This window comes from Meles meles, chromosome 2 (assembly GCF_922984935.1).
Source record: "Meles meles chromosome 2, mMelMel3.1 paternal haplotype, whole genome shotgun sequence".
Classification (NCBI taxonomy): Eukaryota; Metazoa; Chordata; class Mammalia; order Carnivora; family Mustelidae; genus Meles; species Meles meles.
Genome location: NC_060067.1, coordinates 9,850,670 through 9,877,500, shown reverse-complemented (window position 1 = coordinate 9,877,500; position 26,831 = coordinate 9,850,670). Strand labels below are relative to the sequence as shown.

The window sequence follows — 26,831 nt, the reverse complement described above, 5'->3', positions numbered from 1 at the left end:
TTATTTATTTGAGAGAAAGAGAGAGCACAGCAGAGGGAGAGGAAGTAGCATGCTCCCCGCTGACCAGGGAGTCCAACGTGGGACCCAATCCCCAGACCCTGGGATCGTGACCTGAGACAAAGCCAGATGCTTAATTGACTGAGCCACCCAGGAGCCCAAAGTCACTCATCTCTGAAACTCCTTGACTCTTCATTAGCAAGGTGAAATTCAAATATCTTAGAATGGCACGAACACTTTTATAAAGTTAACTCCGGCTTCCCGGTGCAGCCTCATTTTCTGTCATCTCAGTACCCTTCAATTTCACCTACAGACAAGCCTCCATCGGCTCCAAAGACACCATGTCTGTTCCCCATCTTCCAAGAGCCGTCTTCTTTTCTAGCAGAGAAATGCCAATTCATTCTCTAAAGTCCAACTCAAATGGCATCTCTTCTGTGAAGATTCCATCTGCCACTGGCGTTATTTGCCAAACCATCCCTTTCTTTTCAGTTCTTGTTTACATAGTAATTTGTAACGAAATCATTCTAAGAAATTATCACATTTTATTATTATTTGTTGATTTTACCTGCCTGCTAGAACTAGCTTCTTGAGAAAAGGAACTACATTTTATTAAGTTTTGTCTCCCTAGAAGCAAACAGGATTTGGCCTATGGGAAGGTATGTCTGTTGGGTGAATCAGTGTCTAGAGGATTGATGTCAATTCTAATGGAAGAAATGGATTAAAGATAATGACCCACCATAGACAACTGCATCATGATTTGCCTATGTTACTGAACATGTATATTCTCCAGATAAATCTGCCCTGCACCCCTGTTCAATGTTTTAAGAATCATTAGTTGAGAAATCAAAAACAGTGCAGAGACTTCATCATCATTATTTAACCAGTAGCCACATGTATCTGACAATGCTTGGAGAGTCATTATTAATACTTTGTTAGGACCAGAGCACTTACACGGAATATATGTTTTGTTTTAAAAAATATTAGGTAGGGAAGCTGGTCATGCTCACCTAACACAACTGTGTTATTATTTCGCTGCACGTAAGTAGCCAATTTCAGTATAAAAAAGAATTAGAGTTCTCCTTAATGATTAATGATTACTTGGAAGTATGATTATTTCTCATACTGGGAGGCACCTTTTAAATAAATTATTTTCTTTTCGCTTGATAAATCCTGATATTACAACATGGACTCAGTTCTCTGCAGAACGCTGAAAATTTTAATAGCCACAGCAGACCCAGATCACTTCATAGATCTTAGTAGAGGACAACGATACCTGCCACAGACAGTAAAGTGTTGATGACAGGGACCATCTGGCACAGTGAAAACAACACACCCTCCTAAAAACAGAATCTGCTTCATCGCCCTATTACACAGAATCTTTAAAAGGATTGTTAATTGATTTGATTCAATCAGGCAAGTAACTGAATTCTCAATACAGTGACTTGAATGGTATTTTAACAAGACACAGGAACAGGTAAAGGAAAGACATCAGGGTTTGATCTGGCAGAGGAGACACAAAATGCAGTAAAGTGTAGGGAGGCAACAGAGCGCTGGGCTCCGAAGGCAGAGAGATCTATCTGGGCTCAAGCTCTGGCCACAACACCTGTCAGCTGGAAGACTCTGGGAAAGCCACCCAACCCCTCTAAATCTCGATCTCCTCATTGGTAAACTAGGACTAAAAGTGTACATATTTCAGGGTTGAGGAATTCTGTATAATTCAGGTAAAGTATTTAGCACAGAACCAGGCACAGAGCAAAGGCGAAAATGTCACTTGGCATAAGCGTTCGTGCTTAATGACGTGAAATCATTCTTCAGAACCTACACTGAACTAGATGATTTCAAACACCCTCGGAGATTTCATCACTAACCCTGGTTCCACACAATCTGGTTTTTTTCCCGTAGACCACCCCATCTACACGAACGGCACCATCATCATCCGGTAGCGTTCAAGCCAGAAAATCGTAGGTCACCCGGTCCCTCAGCCCCCATCTGATCCACTGCGAAATCCTTTTGATCCGTCATAAATACTTCCTGGTTACATCAATCGCCATGGTCCGATAAGCCATCATCTCTTGTCTGCACATCTACAATTGATATCCAGTTGGTCTGCCTTCATTCTGAACCTCTCCAACCTATTCTTCATGACAGCAAGAGGCCTTCAATGGCTTTCCCTTAATTTACTTAAAACTGAATAAGGTATTTTCCCCCAACCTTAAAGGCGCTGACCTTCTTCTTTAAGCTCTGCCCGACTCCTCGCGTGTTAGACTCAAACCACAGTGGCTTTGTTTGGCAGCTACGACGCAGGTCATCGCTCAGTGGCTGGTTCTCCACTTTACTTCAGGTCTCAGTTTAATCATCACTTCTCGGTCCAAGTCTTTCTTTACCATCATGGCTGTGTAAAATCCCTGTCATTCACTTGCTCTGTTATTTCTTTTCCAAGCAAACTGCTGGTTCCATGCATTTGTCTTAGCGTAACCTACGATGCTTTATTTGCTCTGCCCACCAGCCTGTAATCTTGGAACGGGCGGAAATTAATCTTTAGTGTTCATCTCCATCTGCACCTGGTATACAGCATTAAAATATTTGTTAAAACAATGAGTCAATTAAAATTTTGCGGCATGTTTACTCTGTGTCCGGCACTGTTTTGTTTTGTTTTTGTTTTTTTAAAATTTTATCTTATCAGTGTTCCAAGATTCATTGTTTATACACGACACCCAGTGCTCCATGCAATACAAGGCACCGTTCTGTTTCGTTGGGACTTTTTTTTTCCTTAAAGACTTTATTTGGGGCGCCTGGGTGACTCAGTGGGTTAAGCCTTTGCCTTCGGCTCAGGTCATGATCTCAGGGTCCTGGGATCCAGCTCCGCATCAGGCTCTCTGCTCAGCAGGGAGCCTGCTTCCCCACCCCCCTCTGCCTGCCTCTCTGCTTACTTGTGATCTCTCTCTCTCTGTCAAATAACTAAATGAAATCTAGAAACAAATAAAAAAAAACCCCAAACCAGCATCTATTAAAAAAAAGCATTAAGTGAATAAAAATGTATAGAAAAATATAAAGAACAAGTGGAACAGGTATTATAACTTTAAAAATCTGGTAAAGTCAACCTCTCTTGCCTACTTGTAATCTCTGTCAAATAAATAAATAAAATCTTTCAAAAAAAAGGATTAGAGTAGATGGGTCACATATCTTTTATGTCTTTTTAATTGCCATTCACTTAATAATTTGGTAAAAGTTTAACCAATTCCAATGAAAAATAAAATGGCATGATTTTACAGAACCAGCGTGCACTTCTTTCAAATCAAACCAACACTTAGAGGAATTGTTTTCATTTCATCACCTTTACAACCTCTGTGCTTCCTGGTCTTAACCTGCCAAGAACTTCTCTGTGTTCTCCCAATGTCTTAAACATGACAAATACCCATCCGTTGTTGGTTCAACAACTGGTTTTGAAAACAGAACTGAACAAAGAAGAGAAACCCTCACTGAGGAATTGGAGAATTGCTATCTATCTTGATTTTCTTATTTTGCACTGATTTCCTTCATGCAGCCTATATATAGCCAAACTCAAACAGGAGCGTTCAATGTTCCAATCTCCTCTCTGCCTGGGATTCCCTATCATCCATCTCTAGAGATCTAACGTCTACCTACCATTCAAGGTCAAGTCCATGTGTACATCTTCCTCATATCCTTCCTCATTCCCATACTTCAAAGACATCTCTAACACTCTGCCCCTATAGCACCCGATCTATACTTCCTTTCAGTTAATTAGTATTTTCTAGGTTTCATTTACATATTCATAAACCTAACTTCTCCTCGTGAAGTGCATCCTCAAGAGGAAAAACATCTCTGGGATAAAAGAAGTTTTCTGACTTGGATAATGGGGTGCTAAGAAAACGAAGGACAAATAGGCAAGACCGAATTTGTTTGCTATAATCTCTGAAGGTACCTCAAAGAGAACTACACTAAAACAGAAACGTAATCTTAACTAAAATCTCATCAGTCTTGTCATATGTAAGTTATACGTTAATAAAAGTTGATGTATAAGAGTAATGTTTTATGGTATTTCAATACTGACTTTATTTACTATTAAGTCACATATTCATTGTGTATTTTTCTCTTGTGTGGTTAGCAAAAATACATAAGCCATTCCTTTTGACTACTTATCTCTATCCATAACTGAACTCCCCCCAAAATACAATTTTATATTACAATCTTTAAAGGCTATAAGCAAAGTAAATGAAACAAAGGATAGCATAAAATCAGGGGTTCTTTTATGATATTTATTTTTGTTTTTTACTTCATTCTGAAATAATTTTAGACTCACAAGAAAAGAACAAAAATAATATAAAGTATTCCTATATAACCAACCTTCTCCAAATTTAACATTTTGCATAACAGATCAATGAAACCAAGTGCTGGTTCTTTGAAGAAGTTAATAAAATTGATAAGCCTCCAGCCAGACTTATCAAAAGAGAGAGAGAGAGAGAAAGGACTCAAATAAACAAAGTCACAAATGAGAGAGGAGAAATAACAACCAACACCGCAGAAATACAATTACAAGAGAATGTTTGTAAAGAGCTATATGCCAGCAAGCTAGACAACCTCGAAGAAATGGAAAAATTCCTAGGAACATATAAGCTACCAAAACCGAAGCAGGAAGAAATAGAAAACTTGAATAGACTGATAACCAGCAAAGAAACTGAATCGGTTATTATAAAAACTAACAAACGGAAGTCCAGGGCCAGATGGCTTCACAGGTAAATCTTACCAGACATTTAAGGAAGAGCTCATTCCTATTCTCCTCAATCTATTCCAAAACATAGTAAATGGAGGAAAACTTCCCAAATCAGTCTATGACACCAGCACTACACTGATACCAAAACCAGATAAAGACTCTACTCAAGGGCGCCTGGGGGGCTCAGTTGGTTGGGTGACTGCCTTCAGCTCAGGTCATGATCCTGGAGTCCCAGGATCGAGTCCCACATCGGGCTCCCTGCTTGGCAGGGAGTCTGCTTCTCCTCTATCAAATAAATAAATAAAATCTTTAAAAAAAAAAAAAAAAGACTACAGAAAAAGAGAAATACAGGTCAGTATCTCTGATGGATATGGACACAAAAATTCTCAATAAAATACTAGCAAACTGAATCCAACAATACATTAACAAAAATTATTCACTGCGATCAAGTGGGTTTCATTCCTGGATTGCCAGGGTGGTGCAATCAATCAACACAACACATTACATCAATAAGACGAAAGACAAGAACCATATGATCATTTCAGCAGATGTAGCAAAACCATTTGACAAGGCACAACATCAATTCATGATTTATAAAACCAAACAAAAACCTCAACTAAGTAGGTTTAGAGGAAATACACCTCAACATCATGAAGGCCATCTATGAAAAACCCACAACTAATATCATCCTCAGTGGGGAAACAGAGCTCTTCCTCGGTGGTCAGGAGCCAGGCAGGAATGTCCACTCTCACCGCTGCTATTTACTACAGGACCGGAAGTCCCAGCCTCAGCACTCAGACAACAAAAGGAAACAAAAGCATCTCAATCAGCAAGGAAGAAGTCGAACTGTCACTATTGGCAGATGACGTCATACTATATATAGAAAACCCAAAAGACTATACCAAAAAACTGCGGGAACTGACACACATTCAGCCAAGTTGCAGGACATGAAATCAACATACAGAAATCTGCTGCACTTTTATATACCAATAATGAAGCAGCGGAAAGAGAAATTAAGGAATTAATTCCATTAACAATTACAGCAACTACAAAAAGATACCTAGGAATGAACCTAACCGAAGAGGCTGAAGACCTATACTCTGAAAACTATAAAATACTAATGAAAAAATTAAAGATGACACAAAGAAATGGAAAGACATTCCATGCTCAGGGATCAGAACAACAAATATCATTAAGATATCTATGCTACCCAAAGCAAGGTACACATTTAATGCAATCCCTAGCAAAATACCAATAGCAATTTTTCACAGAGCTAGAACAAAAGATCCTAAAATTTGTATGGAACCACAAAAGATCCTGAATAGCCAATCTCGAAAAAGAAAAGCAAAGCAGGACGCTTGGGTGGTTCAGTTGGTAAAGCGATTGCCTTCGGCTCAGGTCATGATCCTGGAGTCCCGGGATTGAGTCCCATATCAGGCTCCCTGCTCGGCGGGGAGTCTGCTTCTTCCTCTGACCCTCTCACTTCTCATGCTCATTCTCTCTCTCACACTCTCTCTCTCTCAAATAAATAAATAAAATCTTAAAAGAAAGAAAGAAAGAAAGAAAGGAAGAAAGAGCAAAGCGAAGCCGGAGGCATCACAATTTTGCACTTCAACTTATAGTACAAAGTTGTAGTGATCAAAACAGTATGGTACCGGCACAGAATCAGACACACAGATCAACAGAATAAAAAGGGTACTAAAGCCCATTAGGTCGAAATTAGTAAGTCAAAAGACTTTTTTTTTAAAAACTATATTCAGATCAAGAAAAAGTTGTTACCTGCCTAGAATACTCAGAGTTCAGGAAAGCAAGCTTCACAGTTATTCACATGATAACAGATTTCTGGCAATAGGGTTTGAATATAAAATATAAAGATAAACTGTTGGAGAAATTTCCAGGATAGTCCAATTACTTACATTTTTCACTCTAAGAAATTTCATTTCTATTTCTTGGATTTCTTCCCAATCTCTCCTCTCAATTCTTTCCTTTTACTGTCCTACTAGTGATTTTCAGCTAGGGGTGTTCATCCAAATTAACCCATTATGTTTAGAAAACACTAACTCTTGGGCCTATAGATCAAACACTCCTGATTCAGAAGATCTTTTTTGACTCAGAACTTTTGCAGTTAATGATCCATTATACTGGATCACTCCTTCCCCAGCTAGGTCTCTTCCTCACATAATTTCTGTGTCTCTGTCCGCATAATAGCCTTGTTCTTCCTGACCCCCTATCCTAAACACTCCCCACACTGCCTCATCTCTCCTTGACAACATCTCTTTACTCTTCTTTATTTTTCTTCTCGATAGTTATTACTACCTAAACTTACCTATTTATTTCTCCTTTGACTATCACCTGTCTCCTCTTTCAAGCTCCAAGAGGGCAGAGAATTTTCTATTACGTTCTTTGGGAAAATTTCTAAGCCTACAACGGCCTTGTACACAGTGGGCAATGGATGGCTATTTGTATAATGAGACACATCCCATTGCTGAGAACCACTTTCCCGGCAAGTCAGCCATGTTACAAAATAGCAAAACTAAAATTTCTTAACATAACAAGACATGATATGAGATCCTAAGACGGGCTTAACACATATCACATACATCTTATTTGAAGCATAAAAGGCTTGCCAAGAATCTAGTCATTAGTCACACTGTTTTAGAATATATTCAGATATGTTTATTCCTTCTTTATAGATGAGACTTGGATACATTTCAAGATCTACAAAAAAGGAGGAGCTAAAAATAAAAGGAGACGGAAGGCAGCTGACTCTCCCTCCTTCACAGATTCAGAGAACCCGGGGGGTGAGTAGAGGATACGCACTCTCCCTCGCAGAAAGTTATAGCAAAATCACCTCGGGGCCTGTTCAGACTTGTTCGCTTGATCCTTAAACTTCCCAAGAGAAGTGCTAATTTCATGAGCTCCCTTTCCTGTGTCCAAACTCCCAGATTCACAGAGCATATCACTTCAGAACTTTACCAAACTCATATACACAATCATTACTATCATTAGGCAATATGGCCCTGGGATAGATGAAATACATTTGTGTCAAAAAGGTGGTCAACTGGGGCACCTGGGTGGCTCAGTGGGTTAAAGCCTCTGCCTTCCACTCAGGTCATGATCTCAGGGTCCTGGGATCGAGCCTTGCATTGGGCTCTCTGCTCAGCGAGGAGCCTGCTTCCCCCCTCTCTCTGCCTGCCTCACCGCCTGCTTGTGATATCTCTCTCTGTCAAATAAATAAATAATATCTTGGGGTTAAAAAAAGGTGGCCAATTCACACAGCTAATTTAAAATAGCAGATAAATGAGGGGAGGTTTGGGGGGATGGGCAAAGTAGGTGAAGGGGATTGAGAGGGACAAACCCCTAGTTATAAAACAAATAAGTCACAAGATGTACAGCATAGGGGAAAAGAAAATAAAGTAGCAGATAAATTTTAAAAATGTTTAATATGGGGCAGCTGGGTGGCTCAGTCTATTAAATGTCTGCCTTCGGTTCAGGTCATGATCTCAGAGTCCTTGGATTGAACCCCACATGGGACTCCCTGCTCAGCAGGGAGTCTGCTTGTCCCTAGCCCTCAGCCCCTCCCACATCATGCTCTCTCTATCTCTCTCTCAGCCTCTGTCCCTCTCTCCCAAATAAATTAATAAAATCCTCAAAGAAAGAGTTCAACATTACTCCTGACATATAACAATTATGTTTTAAGTGTTGCCATTGGAGTACTATTCCTATCTCCCCCAAACCCCTGCCTACATCAATTATTTCAGATACAATGAACTTCTTAAGTTTTAAGATTTTCTCTACTATAGCTCCATTCTGTGATGCACTATTAACTTTAGAATAATTTCTAGTACTTGAGATGAAGACTTACTCTATTATCCTTTTTAATGGACTTAAAAATAAAACAGCCCTTTTGAGTATTATTTAACCTGAAGTGTGGCACTTCGTTTATTCTTTGACACTCTTCAAATCAGAATTACTGTCTGGAGAATACACTTTATCCATTTCTACTTTCTTGTCAAAAGATTCTACCTAGAATGAGGAGAAAGGGGAACCCTCCTACACTGTTGGTGGGAATGCAAGCTGGTGCAACCACTCTGGAAAACAGCATGGAGGTTCCTCAAAATGTTGAAAATAGAACTACCCTATGACCCAGCAATTGCACTACTGGGTATTTACCCTAAAGATACAAACATAGTGATCCGAAGGGGCACGTGTACCCGAATGTTTATAGCAGCAATGTCTACAATAGCCAAGCTATGGAAAGAACCTAGATGTCCATCAACAGATGAATGGATAAAGAAGACGTGGTATATATACACAATGGAATACTACGCAGCCATCAAAAGAAATGAAATCTTGCCATTTGCGACGACGTGGATGGAACTAGAGCGTATCATGCTTAGTGAAATAAGTCAATCGGAGAAAGACAACTCTCATATGATCTCCCTGATATGAGGACATGGAGAAGCAACATGGGGGGTTAGGGGGATAGGAGAAGAATAAATGAAACAAGATGGGATTGGGAGGGAGACAAACCATAAATGACTCTTAATCTCACAAAACAAACTGGGGGTTGCTGGGGGGAGGTGGGATTGGGAGAGGGGGAGGGGGCTATGGACATTGGGGAGGGTATGTGCTATCGTGAGTGCTGTGAAGTGTGTAAACCTGGTGATTCACAGACCTGTACCCCTGGGGATAAAAATACATTATATGTTTATTAAAAAAAAAAAAAAATTGGAAGGGGAGGCGAACCATAAGAGACTATGGACTCTGAAAAACAACCTGAGGGTTTTGAAGGGTCAGGGGTGGAAGGTTGGGGGAACAGGTGGTGGGTAATAGGGAGGGCACGTTTTGCATGGAGCACTGGGTGTTGTGCAAAAACAATGAATACTGTTACGCTGAAAAAATAAATAAAATGGAAAAAAAAAAAAAAAGATTCTACCTAGAAATCCTTAACATTTTCCACCCTTCAAAAGACAAAAGCAAACCGCAAACAACACAAGAGAAAAACGAAGCCCTAAAGACCCAGTTTAACTCACACCTTCATGAATTACAGAATTAAGGAACATCTTATGGAGCCTTTGATTTTATAAACAGATTTTATGAACATTTCAGAAATGAAATCCTTTTGTCAAAGGCCTCAGAGCCAACAGGTAGCGGGATGAGAAAGAAAACCCTTGCCTCCCAAGTCCTAGTTTGATACCCTCAACACGCGACAACTTGGACGACTGTCGTCATAGCTGCCTTCTCCGAAGTCCTACAGCACTTACAGAACAGCACCTGTCCCGTAAGTCTTAGCAATAGCATGACTGAATTATAAGTTCCATGAGGACAAGGACTGTATCAGCTCTCTGCTGCCTGATGCCAGGAGCCATATGTGGTCCTGAGCACGGGGAAGGAGACTAGGACGTCTGTAGGGATAGGCTGCTCTCCCTGGTGGGAGGATGCAGCAGCCCAGGGGCACAGTGAATGAGGTGAGTGGGAGGGGCATCTCCCTTGGGATCTGGAAGTAAATTCCATGTGGAAAGCTAAAATAGGATCGTTTCCTTCTGCGTGTACACACAGCACAGTGACTTGTATTTACCCATTTATTACCCATTAAACCCTCTCAACATGCCTAGTAAAATCGGTCCTACTAGTTTTCTCTTTGCAAAGATGGAGAGACTGATGCAGGCTCAGGGAGGAGAAACAGCATGCCCGGAGTTTCTCCACTAGCGAGTCAGACAAAAAATTAATAGTCCATTGTCGAAGAAATTCATGTAATTCACAAATAATGATCTTCTATACACGTCTGTTGTCAAAGCCAGTAATTCGTATTTTGCGTGATATTCAGTCTTCATACCAGGAAGCGGTGCCAATGAGCAAAGAGAAATGATTTCTATACTCCCTTTCCATCTCACAGACACGTGGCAGGGATATGTATAATTGTATAAACTGGCATCTCGATAAACAAAAATATGTTTAACACATAGACTTAAATATTAGTATAAATAAAATGATGATTAATAAAAGTAATCATCTTCTCCATTATAATTATTTGAAATCTAATCTTTAGCGTGGAAAGAAGGTGGTAAACAACAGAGATACCTGAAAAAATTAACTTAAAAAGTCAGAAGCTGGAAAAGAGAATAGGCTCAGATAATAAATTTGCTAGATCAAAAAAAGAAGTATTTTATAATTCTAGGAGGTAAAGTACATAAAACAGAATGCCCTGTCATCTCAATTATGTTTTAGAAGTACGTGGTTTAGATATTTCTCCTCAATTGCTCTCTGCCAGTTCACAGGGGAAAAGAGAATCCCAGTTCTAGGATGCGGACCATATTTCCCCTGCATATGATTAAGGCTCATAAAGGAAAAGAAAGGAAAAAACATGGTGGTCCTCTGTGCCCCAGCCTGACTGTGCTCTGTATGTGTGTTTCCTTCAATCGTCTGATGCTGGAAGACACCACTCTGATTCAAAAACCCTGGCAACAGGCATGCACACAGTTATCAGGACTAAATCATTCTTCGTCATCTTGGGAAACGAAATGATGCTATTTCATCCTTCGTGGTCCATATTGGGGCAGGTGGATAAAGTCACAAGAGTTCTGATTATTCCCAGAACACAATGAAAATCCTAAGTCCTGCTATAGTTCCATCTTATTACGACTTTTTCAATCTATGATTTTTCCGCTTGATGACAATGGAAAACGAGCTGATCGCCCCCAAGAAAATTCTGTTTCATGCTTCCTTCCTTTTTCCATTCTTACCTGTTGAATACGCAGATCAATATTTGAGTTGAATGCACTCAGGTGCACATTTGGGGTGTGGGCTCCAGCCGTGGGAGTCCTCCCACAGGCTTGCAGAAGACACGAACACAACAGGAGAAGTGAATTAGAAGATCAGAAAGCCTCGGAGAGGAGGGGCTACTCACAATGTTCATCAGGGTGAGGAGGTAGTTCTGGACGTGCTCTTTGCCGTGGAAGCGGACCACGGAGTCATCGACCCCCAGCAGCACCTCGATGTTGTAATCGTTCTCTCCCGTGTGTCTGCGGTGCCTCACTGCGTCCTTCAGCTGCTGGTCGATGCTGCTGGAAACAGTACCTACATCGTCAAGGCCTCCCAGATTCGACTCTATCAAGAAACAAAAGGAACTCAGGCATTTCAGCTTCCCCAATCGACCTTCTGACAACTCTTGACAAAAAAAGAAGCTTCTAGGGGCCCGACATTATATTATATTCCATAGTCCATATTATTTTCCATAGTCCCTGAGACACTGTTTTTCTGTCTATTCTTCAAATAGTGTACACGTGCGTCTGATCAGACAGACCTCCTCCACATTTAGCACGGAATAGCAACGCTGACGGTAACGCAATATTACTGGACAGAAAGCAGCACCATCAGGCCAGACGGGATGTTCAATGAGTCTCCTTTGGCCACAGCCTCAGTGCAGAACAAAGAGAGTGGGTACAGAGAGAAGAGCTACTAAGTAGTTATTAAATAAATGGAGATTATATATATTTATAAGTTATATAGATATTAAATAAATGGAGATTGTATAATTATATACATATATATATATTTATAAATTAAAGAACCATGTGTTGATAAGCTTACAGTGGTTAAGTTGCTATAATCCTGAGGGGACAGAATTTGTATCACATAAATTTAAATCACTCCTCTTGCCAGTAACCTTAACTTGAAAACCAAATTAGAGCACGGCAACAAGAGAGTATCTAGTGTATAATTACCAGTCATGATACAAGCCTTCATTTCTTAAGAGTCTGGTTTTCTAGTGAATGCTGCTAGGGAGCCACTGTGGGTCTCCGCACTTGTTCTGGCCATCATCTGGTTTAGGAGGCTATTGCCGTAGCTATACACCAAAGTAAGAAGTCAGTCGGAAAATACATCCAAGGGAAAAATAAAAGAGGAAACAATTCTTTTTCATTTTATACAGTTGAAGGAATTTAATTTTACTTTCCCAATGGACAACACACACATACACACAGACACACAATGCAAATATCCGTATCTACCCATCTATCCATCTATCCATCTATGAGATAGACAGTGAGAGAGGCATTCTTGGGTTCTAATTATCTTGATTATCTGCTTTCATCTTTCCATATTTTTGGAAGAAAAATGTTTTTGTGAAATGAAAAATAAAATTTATGACTTGGAGCTAAAATAAAAGATATTATTCAAAACTGCTGGTATACAACTGAAAGTGGATTCATTTCCATTTCAAATATACGTAAGCTGAAAACGATTTTATTTTACAAACTGCCTTGATGTCTATAACACCCCCCATATCTAAAAACAAGTTTGACAGAACCCGTTCTGACTCATGTTTTTTCGTATGGGAGGCTTACTTAATGCTGCCTGGGGCCCATAAACCATTTGAGTCGGTGTCTGACATGAACAAATGGGCATTTTCCTCCCCGTCTTTGCAGTTTTAATAAAGTTGAAGGGGGGAAACGGTGTCTCTTTTCAGGGAGATTGATGAGCACGCCCTAGACACATGGGATTAGAAGCAGGAGAAGTACAGATCTTACTCACACCCTTTTTGCTATTAAAAAACACAGAAACCCCAGCACCCTCCCCTGCAAGGACAGACATAAGCTCTGAATATGACTCCTCGGGTTTGAAAGCCATCCTGTCATTCGCTTTGACCCAAGCCCAAATGCTAGATCATTAGCTGGGAAATTTCTTCTCATCGGGGGAATCACACTGACACCACCAGACATAAATAGCCCTTACCACCATCCACATCAAACAGAAAGTTTTCCTAAAAAGTTGTTTTTAAGAGCTGCAACCCACATTGTGGGCAAGAGACTACACCTGCAGACAGCTTTACCTAATTCGACCTCCAGCCTCTTCACACCCTTGAGAAAGTGAAAGGATGTGAGAGCTCATGTACACACAGGAAACTCAGACATGAGCTCCCAGTTCTAAAAATGGCTCTTTTTGGCAGAACTGCCGGTGACCATGTCCAATGCAAACAGACTAGCAATGTCATCATATCATTAAGTCCGATGCATGAATGGAGAAGACTGAGTACTTATTTCGGAAAGACAGTTCCATTCAGCTCTAACACACCTTTGGTTTGGCCTTTGAATCCCTCCTTAAATATGTGGTTTTCTGGTTAAGAGAAGAAAATCTCTTTTTTCATTGCATGAGGAACCTGGAAAGGAAGAAGGAAGCCTTTTTCCTTCAACTATTGCCCTGATTCAATCGAATATACTTCTGTCCCTGTTTCCCCCTGTGCACTACAGCGCCCTTTCTATGATTCCTTAAGTGGGCAGTTGTCAAACATGGCAAAGAAAGACAGTGAAGGAATTTCTGGCACTTTTTATCCATATGCATCAGTAGGCATTAAAGACAATTCTGAGGCTGTGAAATACCTTCACTCATAACAAATATTTCCCAGTATGCCCGCCTTGTCGTGGGCTTTGTAATCAGACATACCTGGCTTCAAATCCTGGCAGTGGCCATCATAGCAATGTGATTTTATTTAACATGCTTACCCTCTCTAAACCTCACTTTCCTCCTCTGTAAAATGGGATAATCCCTGTTTTGCAGAGTTGCTGTAAAGAGATGACTATAGTAAAAGCACTATGTACAGTGCTTAGAAAAAGTGCTCAAGAAATAGTCTTCACCGTTACTACTGTCACGATGGTGGTGGTGATTTACGATGGAGGGAAGTCTTCTACGCCTTTCTTAAGCTTTCTACATTTTATTTTATCAATCAGAAATTTTACTTTTGTTATAAATAGAGATAGGAAAAAAAAAATCTAGAATTAGTGAAGGGACATCTAAACTGCTAATAACTTTAGAAAGAACGAGGGTTAACAATATTTCCTGCAGAGCATAAAGTAGGTACAAGGAGAAAAGAATGTAGAATATTTACTTTCAGATAAATTAAGATGAAATCCACTGAGACAAGCTTGTTTCATAGATCAAAAACCTAATATGAAATTGGAACGAGTTAGCTAATGGATGGCACTGATCTTCATTTAATGCATATTTATTGAGTACCCACACATGCCGCAGACCCTGAGAAGGTAAAGAACCACACAGTTGTACTGGATTTATATTCAGGATGGAGCTGAGTTCGTATCACATAGTCACAAACCATTATGTAGGCTTGAAAGATTTACGCTCTTTCTAGCTTAAGCGGATCTCATCAGGGTACTAGAACGTAACTTCCAACAATAGCTCACACCTTTATAAAGCTTCAAAGTTTAAAAGCTGATACCAGCTTTGACAACATTTAAGATGCCTCTATGTCTAATTCTGTGTTATTTCTGTGCCCCATTTAATACAGGAATAGGAATAATTGAAGGTGAGTATCATGCTAATCATGTCCAAACACCTGTCCACCAGGGCTGTTTACTGCTAAGAGGACTGAAAGAGATCACAGAGAAGCCAAGAAGCAGAAACAGAGTGAAATTTTCCATCTGGAGTAGCAAACCAGATCTGTGGGGGCAGTCTGTTGGCATCCCCTTCAGTAAGCGCACTCAAGGTGACTTGAATGGCTGTAGCTGAGTTGGATAGCGGAGAGTGACTGATGTGATAACAGAACCAGTGGGAAGACTGAGCATCTTTAAGATAAATAAATAAACAAGGCACTACCATAGGTGCAGTGTGCTTCATTCCAGAAACGTGATGCTCAGAATACCTTTCAAGATTCCCAGAAATATCAAAGGCAATCCGCCTTAGTAATGAGAGTGAGTTTCCTTTTTTCAAACTTTTTTGAAACTTAACCTTTTGAGTTACTGATAAGAATTAATTACCATTTGGAAACATTTTGATTGTACCCATTTTTGTCCCCGCTAGCTTCCCAATCGTTGTATATGAGTTTTCAGAAAAAGAGTAATTTTGCTACGAAGCCCATTTTTATTGAAGATATATGAGGGGCACACTGGTGACCAACTAAGTCACAATAAGTATAGTTACTTTTAGTGTTAAAGACAGGATGGTACCGGGGCACCTGGGTGGCTCAGTGGGTTAAAGCCTCTGCTTTCGGCTCAGGTCATGATCCCAGGGTCCTGGGATCCAGCCTCGCATCAGGCTCTCTGCTCAGTGGGGAGCCTGCTTCCCTTCCTCTCTCTCTGGCTGCCTCTCTGCCTATCTGTGATCTCTGTCTGTCAAATAAATAAATAAAATCTTAAAAAAAAAAAAAAAAAGACAGGATGGTACCTAGTATTAAATAAGAATTGTGAACTGACCAGATAGACAAAGTAGAATACAATGCATTTTGCTGATTATGAACACTTGGGCTTCATCAGACATGTTCGGGATGGAGCACCATGTGTTTACATTACCTAATCATATTTACAGGAAGTGCAAGTGTAGGCTGATGAAATCACTCCCACCCCAGAAGAAATTCTATAGTCCGCACAATGATAGGAGACAAAAGTAAAATTAGAATAGTACAAGTTTTGACCAAGTTCTGAATCTGATACAAATACATCTGGGGTAGGGAAGCAACCCCAAACGTACTGTGATAGAGACAATGACAAAGCCATCTATCCTCTATCCATTCTCTCTTCCCTAAGGAGTAGAATGTTAATTTTTCTCAAGGCAGTCATAAACTCAGCTAAAAGTCATTTGCAGTCTCTCTTGGGACTAAGCACCCCACGTGACTGAGGATAATTCAGTGACATACAAGCAGAAGTATTGCTTGTACTCCAAGCAATGGCTTCAATGGGCTGATATGAAAGGCTTCCGCCAAGGCTCATCAAAGGAGTGTGATTCCTCTTGGTAGGTTAGACCCTGTGATCCTTTACTCAGTATTCCTTCCTGCTTCCCGGACGTGTACATGATGTCAGGAGTTCTATGAGTAACCTCAGAATTAAGACATGTGCTTAGGATGATAGGGGAGCTCTAAAGGAGAGGTCTGACCCCCCCCCCCCCGCCGCCACAGTGCCCAGCACCAGACTTTGTTACACCCGGAGGATAGCACTTCCATCATGTTTAGGCCAAGTTTGGGTTTTCTTTTATATGTCACTGAATCCAGCCCTAACAGATAGGACAGTGACAATAATTTTGTTGTATAAATTCCTCATGCTCTCCTGCTTCATCTGGGAATGCAAGTTAATTTTCATGGTGTTAAGTGAATGATAAAGTAAGCTTCAGTTTACCAAAATGTCCGATTTTCTTCGTAGTACAACTACTTCAGAAAATGAGGAAGGAAATGTTATACAGTGACCAAAAACATAGGATGAGTCTATATGTATAAAGTTAACATTCTTCACGAACAGAATATGGTTGTGAAAATGAAATGACAGGGATACCACAAGCTGGATTTTCTAATAGTAGGTGGAGATCCTAACTAAGATCAGAGCTAAAAATAGGCATAAAATTCAACAAATGTCATACGTTAACATCGGAAACAGAGAGGAGTTAAATCGTGTTGACCTGTTAAATCATCCAACAGTGATTTTTCCACTGACATCGTTTTTTAAAAAATTTATATTTTTGTAATTCCTAAAAACATACACTAACAGCACCTCTATATATGGGGGGCATCATGCCAACAAGATATAAAAGATTTCTGTGAAAAACAGCTGAATCCTTCACCAACTGGGAAATTCCATAATGACAGTTCAAAGAACTATATTCAGGCCAATTCATGATGTCAATTCTGAAGTCTCATTAAGTAACTGTTGCTTTTTTTTAAAAAAAGACATCACCATTGAATGAATATTAGTTTCCGTGATTTCTTTTCCCCAAAAGTTATAATTCTAAAGTACACATTTGCTTTTGTTTTCCCTGACTACTTTAAGGGACAGCATAGAGCATTTTTTTAAAAGTGGAAAGCGTCTTGCCTTTCAAGTGCAAAAAATAACATTTTTATGATTTGAGTTTAAGATCATTAGCTAATAAAACAGAAAAGTCACCTCAATGTCCAATACATACAACATTCTGACTTTTAGTGTGAATCTCTTGTATGTCAGTTAAAATATTTTAAGCTGTGAATAAAACTTTCAAGTATTTTACACAACTAGGAAATATATTCGTTTGCATTACAACAGGCCCGGAAGTCAGGTGACTCCTGGGGTTAATTGGTTTATTGACAGCTCATCAGGTAGGCAGTTTTCTCCATCTTTCATCCTGCCCTTCTTGGTGAATCACTTTGTTCCAGATCAGATTCTTTGATTATTTCAAAATGGCAGCACCAATTCCAGCATCATATCCACATACCACAACTTCTAGTGCTTGTTTCTTAGAGCTAGGCGAAAATCTTTCCTAGAAGCCCAGTACATTTAACTATAGGTTTTAGTGGCCAGAACGGAGTGACATGCTCCCGTAAAAATCATTCAAAATAAGAACAGAACCCCACCTAGGTCTTAGTCCCACCAGAAATCAGCCCCTGCAACTGAGCCTAGCCTGCCCTAAAGATGAAGTGGGAGGGCCCTGAAACCCCACCCCCCAAAAAAAGAGAGAGAGAGAGGAAAACTGATGTTGTACAGGCAACCCACACTGCTGAATTCTCCATTTCAGATCCTCCTCATCTTCCTGCACTCCTTACCACTGATTTTTTTACTGGTCTCTTTTTTATTCTCAGTTTGCATTAATGCAGTTTGTGTTTCATTTCTGTTACTGCAATCTGTTGGCCGAGGGATCACTTCTGCATTCTCTCTTTTTTTTAAGATCTTTAAATTTATTTATTTGATACAGAGAGAGACAGCGATGAGGGAACACAAGCAGGGGGAGTGGAAGAGGGAGAAGCAGGCTTCCTGCTGGGCAGGGGCCTGATGTGGCTGGATCCCAGGACCCTGGGGTAGTGACCTGAGCCAAAGGCAGATGCTTAACAACTGAGCCACCCAGGCTCCCCTTACTTCTGCATTCTCTTGCAAGATAGAGTCCTTCATTCCCATGATAGCGGTCTCATATCATTGTTGCTTGCCCAGCCCATTCCAATTGTTTCTTGAATAAATTACTGAAATGTGTGGGTGTGGGCAGAGTTGTCAGACAAAATACAGTATACTCTGTTATACTCAAATTTCATATAAGCAACACTTTTTATATATAAATATATCCCAAATATTGCATGAGATGTGCCTAATACTAAAAACTTACTCAAAGAAATAAATTTAAATGCAAATCTTGTATTTTTGTCTGCTAAATCTGGCAGCTGTATGTGGGGGGATCTTTCTCCAGGAGGTCCACGTAGTTACACCGTTTATGCCCACTCACCCTCCATTTTCTGCTCCACCCCTGTATACTCAGCTCTGGTAGTAGGCACTGACCCAGGGATGGGTCAGGAATGGACCCATTTCCTTGACTCTAGTGATCGGTGAATGGACGGGTAAGTGGTCTAAGTCATACTAGTTAAACAATGACCTTGGATTATTTTATTGATGGTTACTAGGAAAGAGAAATTCCCTCTATTAAGCTTGAAACTGGCAGTATATGATACGGAATTTGCCTGGGACGAGCGCAGGGAGAGCTCTTGATCTATGTTTAATGCAAGAAGAGGAAAGTGAAGATTACTAATGGGAAGAACAGATTATCCTCCAAAGACAACTCTGAGCCACTGAAGTTAACAATTCCTGAAACCTTGGTCTTCCCAATGTCATGAGTACATAAACTACGGCTGCCTCATTTTCTCTCTTACAACTGAATTTTGCTGAAGACAGTTTGATGTTAGTTCCCAACAAGTGAAACTAAAAGAGCCCTGATGAGTAAACCTTCCTGTCACAGTCATCAATTGTCTTCCTCTTCCTTCCCGGTCTTTAATAAACTGTTCTTGGGCTATGGAGTCCTCTGAAAAGGTTGACATGTTCTGTTTAATCTCCCAAATTAATTATTTTATTCTCTTTATCTCATTAGAAATGAAGGGCTTTACTACTAGTGATCTGTTTCTTCATGTGATTCTTCTGTTGCTTTTATTCATCTAAAACTATAAACTTAACTTTGAAGAACAGCACGGTTTTTCGTTTCCAAATATTATCCCTCTGTACAATGAATAGCGGTTTTTTTTGTTTTTTTTTAAGATTTTATTTTATTTTTTATTTGACAGAGAGAGATCACAGGTAGGCAGAGAGGCAGCCAGAGAGAGAGGAAGGGAAGCAGGCTCCCCACTGAGCAGAGAGCCAGATGCGAGGCTCGATCCCAGGACCCTGGGATCATGACCTGAGCTGAAAGCAGAGGCTTTAACCCACTGAGCCACCCAGGTGCCCCCAATGAATAGCGTTTTTTTAAAAAAATTATTTATTTATTTTTTCAGCGTAACAGTATTCATTGTTTTTGCACAACACCCAGTGCTCCATGCAATACGTGCCCTCCCTATTACCCGCCACCTGGTTCCCCCAACCTCCCACCCCTGCCCCTTCAAAACCCTCAAGTTGTTTTTCAGAGTCCATAGTCTCTTATGGTTCACCTCCCCTTCCAATTTCCCTCAACTTCCTTCTCCTCTCCATCTCCCAATGTCCTCCATGTCATTTGTTATGCTCCACAAATAAGTGAAACCATATGATACTTGACTCTCTCTGCTTGACTTCTTTCACTCAGCATAATCACTTCCAGTCCAATCAAGAAATGGGCAGAGGACATGAACAGACATTTCTGCAAAGAAGACATCCAGATGGCCAACAGACACATGAAAAAGTGCTCCACATCACTCGGCATCAGGGAAATACAAATCAAAACCACAATGAGATACCACATCACACCAGTCAGAATGGCTAAAATTAACAAGTCAGGAAATGACAGATGCTGGCGAGGATGCGGAGAAAGGGGAACCCTCCTACACTGTTGGTGGGAATGCAAGCTGGTGCAACCACTCTGGAAAACAGCATGGAGGTTCCTCAAAATGTTGAAAATAGAACTACCCTATGACCCAGCAATTGCACTACTGGGTATTTACCCTAAAGATACAAACATAGTGATCCGAAGGGGCACGTGTACCCGAATGTTTATAGCAGCAATGTCTACAATAGCCAAGCTATGGAAAGAACCTAGATGTCCATCAACAGATGAATGGATAAAGAAGACGTGGTATATATACACAATGGAATACTATGCAGCCATCAAAAGAAATGAAATCTTGCCATTTGCGACAACGTGGATGGAACTAGAGGGTATCATGCTTAGTGAAATAAGTCAATCGGAGAAAGACAACTATCATATGATCTCCCTGATATGAGGACGTGGAGATGCAACATGGGGGTTAGGGGGATAGGAGAAGAATAAATGAAACAAGATGGGATTGGGAGGGAGATAAACCATAAATGACTCTTAATCTCACAAAACAAACTGGGAGTTGCTGGGGGGAGGTGGGGTTGGGAGAGAGGGAGGCGGTTATGGACATTGGGGAGGGTATGTGCTATGGTGAGTGCTGTGAAGTGTGTAAACCTGGCGATTCACAGACCTGTACCCCTGGGGATAAAAATACATTATACGTTTATAAAAAAAAAAAAAAAAGAAAGGATGAATACCCAACTTTTGTAGCAACATGGACGGGACTGGAAGTGATTATGCTGAGTGAATAGCGTTTTAATTAACATCTCTCCTCTTATAAATTATATTCCTTCTTACTCCTGGTTTTTGTAGATGACCTTTCTGAAATCCAAGAGTAGTGGAAGGAGTCCCTACATTCGATGTACTAGAGTATATTCTACTTATCTGCTAGAAGTTAACGTTTTCTACGTAAGCTCAATGGCATAAAGGAGAGAGAGAATTCCATTCCACAGCTGCAATTTCAAAGCTCAAGTTACGTCCATCTGTTGTCTCGTAGGTGCCACTTTATTAAGGGTAAAGAGATTTCTTCATTTCAGACTTTCCCAGAAACTCTATTGGAGCACACTACATTTTTTCCAAAGGCATATGGAGTGACTTAATAAAAATTAAACAAATCATTATAGCCAGACTATGAATATTAACATTTGCCATACATTCTTTCCACTAAATATTTAAAGAACAAGGCATGGACTTGCACTGTTCTCAGCCCTGGGAGGACAGCAGCAACCAGGTTTGGAGCTTGTCCATACTGAGCTTGCATTCTAGTGATAAGAGAGATGAAGCAGGGTAAGGAGAATGAAACGGGGTGAGGGGAGTAAGACAGACATAGGGAAGGCACAGTTTTAGATAAGGTGTTCAGAAGAAGGTAGAAAATGGACAGAGATCTTGTAAAGTGATAGAGTGAACCACATGAATATCAATATTATATTTGTGGGAGATAAATATACACTTTTAACACATGTATGTAAACTTTTCATTTATATTTATATCATAGATCTTTTAGAATGGGGTTGTGTGGTAGAATACCAAGAGAATCCAAATAAATTCAGGCAGACTTTTTAAAATGGCCCCCCAAAGACCCACGGAACCCGTGAATATAATGAGGTATCAATCCTATAATTATGTTATGTGCACAGGAGACTATAAGATAAAGGTATCATTCAGAGGGGTCTGATCTCATCTCAGGAGTCCTTAAAAGTACAAAAGTTTCCCTGACTGGTTGCAGAAGAGAAGGTCAAAAATGTGCACTACGAAAAGGAAATGTTGTGACATTGTTGGGTTTGAAGATGGAGGGGGCCTGTGCAAGGAGCAGAGAGGGGTTTCTAGTTGCTGACAGTGAGCCCTAGCCAACAGCTTGTGGGGAAATGGGGACCTCAGTCCCATAACAACAAGAACCTGAATTCTGCAAACAGCAGGAATGAATTTGGAAGCGGATTCTTTCCTAGAGCCTCCAGACAGGAGTTCAACCTGGTTAAACCTTGATTTTGGCTTCATGATAGCTAAGACTCGAACCCAGTCCACCCACTTTGGATTCTGATCTACAAAACTGTGAGTTAATAAATGAGTTCTTGGTGATTTGTTATTCAACAGTAGAAAACTAATACAAAGAGAACAGAGCTCTAGGCCCAGCTCTGCTGTGCTCTATTGGTAATGATTTGGGAAAGATGCCACTCATCTGGGCCTCAGTTTCCTGATCTATAAAATAAATGGGTGGTGCTAGAGAATCACTAAAATCTTCTTCCTGCCTAATGTTCCATAATTAATCACGGGGCTATGATTTCACTATTTTAGATGATTCAAGTTGCTTTCTTGATCACAAGTGATTGATCATTCTTATAATTAACTTGTTGCTAGATCCTTGGTCAAGGATATGATTCACAATTAAAACATGTCACATGACAAAATGTACTATACTGTGAGACGAATTGCACGATGATGTAAATACTGCGTGACAATGTAGAAGTCTAGTAATTTATTACAATAAGACAAAAACTTCTCATTTACCATTTAAACTGGTAAGAAAGTATACTACACCTGATCTTAGCCAAAATGCTGAGAAGTGATTTGTTTACCATTTAAATAAGAGCACAGAGTGATCGGGGTGCCTGGGTGGCTCAGTGGGTTGAGCCTCTGCCTTCGGCTCAGGTCATGATCTCAGGGTCCTGGGATCGAGTCCCGCATCGGGCTCTCTGCTTGGCAGGGAGCCTGCTTCCTCCTCTCTCTCTCTGCCTGCCTCTCTGCCTACTTGTGATCTCGCTCTGTCAAATAAATAAATAAAATCTTTAAAAAAAATGTTTAAAAAAAAAGAGCACAGAGTGATCAAAAGTCTGGAGACATAGAAAAATGTATATAATGTCATCAAGGACATCTTCTTCCCGGAAAAATAAAGTATTACCTATGTTTCCAGATTTTGTAGACAACCTATAAAAGGTCTGGTAAATGTGACATTTAGATTAAGTATTTACAAATCTACAACACCAACCAGAATTTATCCTAAGTGACTAAAAATTCACTTAGATAAGGATTTGGTTTTGCTAAGAACATATGGTAGATAAGAAACTTGCTTTTTTATTGTTTCGTAATAAAATTTTACTATGCTATCACCAATAAATTTTTTTTTAAAGATTTTATTTATTTATTTGACAGAGCGAGATCACAAGTAGACAGAGAGGCAGGCAGAAAGAGAGAGGGAAGCAGGCTCGCTGCTGAGCAGAGAGCCTGATGTGGGACTCGATCCCAGGACCCTGAGATCATGACCTGAGCCGAAGGCAGTGGCTCAACCCATTGAGCCACCCAGGTGCCCTTTTTTTTTTTTTTTTTAAAGCACCAATAAATTTTTACCAAAGTTTTAAAAACATGGAATTAAACATGCATATTACCCATAAAATGAAAATACTGAAGTGGACATCTACATATTTTTAATCTGAAGGTGTATGCTCATTTCAATAATGCTGATCAAACAGTTTTGACTTATGATCAGATGAAAGGCTATTTTTTTAAACAAATTGTGATTTAGTCATACTCCTCAGCAATAAAAAAGAAAGTATGGATACACAACCAATATATACAGAAATCAGCAGCATTTCCATACACTAATGGTGAAAACACAGGAAGAGAAATTTTAAAATCAACCACATTCATAATTGCACCAAAAAGAAAATACGTAGGAACAAACTTAACTAAAGTTGTGAAAGACCGTACTCTGAAAACTATAAAACACTGATGAAAGAAACTGAAGATAACACAAACAAATGTAACGATATTCCACACTCATGGACTGGAAGAATTAAGATTGTTAAAATATTGCTTCAATTATATTGAATTATAATAATTGAATTATATTGGATTAATATTGTTAAAATGGCTATATTACCCAAAGTATTCTACAGAGTCAATGCTATCCCTATCAAAATACCAACAGCGTTTTTCACAGAACTAGAACAAATAATACCACAGAGAACCCTGAATAACCCAAGCAATCCTGAGAAAGAAGAACAAAGTTGGAGGTATCAGAATTCCAGATTTTTAAGATGTACTACTAAGCTGTAGCAGTCAAAACAATATGGTACTGACACAAAAATAGATGCATAGATCCATGGAACTGAATAGAGAGCCCAGAAATAAACCCACACAGACATGGTCAATTAATCTTTGACAAAGGAAGCAAGGATATACAGTGGGGAAAACAGCCTTTTTAATAAATGGTGCTGGGAAAACAGCTCCATGTAGAAGAATGAAACTGGACCACTTTCTAACGCCACACACAAATATAAGCTCAAAAGGGATTAAAGACCTAAAGTGAGACCTGAAACCATAAAAATCCTAGAAGAGAACACAGGCAGTAATTTCTCGGACATTGACCATAGCAATATGTTTCTAGATGTTTCCTTAAGGCAAGGGAAACAAGAGCAAAAACAAACCATAGTGACTACACCAAAATAAAGCTTTTCCTCAGTGAAGGAAACCATCAACAGAACAAGAAGACAACCTACCGAATGGGAGAAGATATTTGCAAATGATGTCTGAAAAGGGGTTAACATCCAAAATATAGAAAGGTTAATTTTATAATCCTAACATGTCATCAGTATATTTAAGCCATAGTAATTTTTTTTTTAAGATTTTATTTATTTATTTGACAGAGAGAAATCACAACTAGGCAGAGAGGCAGGCAGAGAGAGAGAGAGAGGGAAGCAGGCTCCCTGCTGAGCAGAGAGCCCGATGCGGGACTCGATCCCAGGACCCTGAAATCATGACCTGAGCCGAAGGCAGCGGCTTAACCCACTGAGCCACCCAGGCGCCCCTAAGCCATAGTAATTATTGCAGATTTAAGATAAATTATGACAGAACAGTATTTGCCATCAAATACTATGATTGGAATAGTGTAATTCCCAACGTCAAAATAATATTATCCAGGTGAAATTTAATAACAAGGTATGTTTTGCATTAAAAAAAAATTGTTGAGCCATTCCTAAAATGAATTTCCATTAAAGACACTTCTTTGCTAAAATAAAACTATTCTTAATCTTACAAATAAAATCCACCTGAGGGAAAAAAATATTGTTGTTATTTACATTTTACTCATATAAATACATGCCTATAATACATCCTCCCACATAGTCCTGATCATATGGAAGACAAAAAATTAAGCATGTTTTTATATCTTGTTTTTATAAACATATGGAATACAGTTTTAATAGCTGTTTTCATGCACTGTTTTCTAACATTTCTGTCACTTATGGATTGGTTTTGACTGATTTTTTCCCATCCTAATGGGTTGCATTTTCCTGTCCCTTTGCATGCTTGCTAATTTTTTAAAGATTTTATTTATTATTTATTTGACAGACAGAGATCACAAGCAGGCAGAGAGGCAGGCAGAGAGAGAGGAAGGGAAGCAGGCTCCCTGCTGAGCAGAGAGTCCCATCCTGGGCTCCATCCCAGGACTCTGGGATCATGACCTGAGCTGAAGGCAGAGGCTTCAACACACTGCTAATTTTGACCTGATGTCTGACACAGTGCATCTTACCTTGCCGGTTGCTGATGTATTCTTACTCCTGTAAATATTCTTGAGCTTTATTCTTGGATGCAGTCAAATTACCTGGAAACAGTTTGGTCCTTTCAGGTCTTGCTGAAGATAAATTAGAAAGGACCAGAGCAGTGCTCATGTAGAGCTAATTATTCACCACTGCTGAGGGAAGACCTTTCTGTAGGCTCCATCCAATGCAGCGTGAATCTTGAGACGTTCCAGTCCGTGTAGTTTGAACAAGCACTATTCCCAGCCCCCTGCAAGCCTGGGCACTGTTACCTCTGATCCCCTCGGGTAGTGGTTCTTTTTCTTTTCCCACCTTTGCAAAATTTTCTCCACATATGTGCTGATTAGGACTTGACTGCATACTAGCGGGGAACCCACTCAGATCTTCAGAGTTCTACCTCTGCATAGTTCTCTTGTCACTTACAGTTCTGGGAACTCTGGCTACCTTCATCTCTCAGACCCTCTGCTCTGGTTTCTCCACTCTGAACGTTTGTCAGGCTCAGCCTGGTTGTCCTTCCCTGAGATGCAGGCTAAACCCCCCCCGAGGCAGCTCACTACATTTGTTTCTTATCTCTTACGGATCCCTATCCTTCACCACCAGATACCTGGTATTTTGCAAACCACTGTTTCCTACATTTTGTCCATTTCTGGTGGTTTAAGTCAGGAGGGTATATCAGTCTCTGTTGTTCCATCTTGGGTAAGAGCAGAAGTTTATTTAATTTGGTTTTGCTAAGAACATATGGTAGTTTAGAAACTTGGATTTATAGGCATGTTACTCTGTAACATGACTTAGAATTTTCTACAGCAAGTCAGCTTTCCCTAAATAGCTTTCTATACACATTTACT

General features: G+C 39.9%; 1 protein-coding gene and 1 pseudogene across 1 annotated transcript in view; both read right to left on the bottom strand.

The window, feature by feature from the left end:
- ADAMTS3 (ADAM metallopeptidase with thrombospondin type 1 motif 3) overlaps window positions 1-26,831 on the bottom strand; it is a 225,541-nt gene that overhangs the window by 55,802 nt on the left and 142,908 nt on the right. The window contains exon 3 of the mRNA XM_045992326.1: window positions 11,640-11,839. Within this exon, the coding sequence (XP_045848282.1) occupies window positions 11,640-11,839 (200 nt within the window). The remainder of the gene's footprint in view (window positions 1-11,639; window positions 11,840-26,831) is intronic.
- LOC123937642 lies at window positions 22,855-23,020 on the bottom strand (annotated as a pseudogene).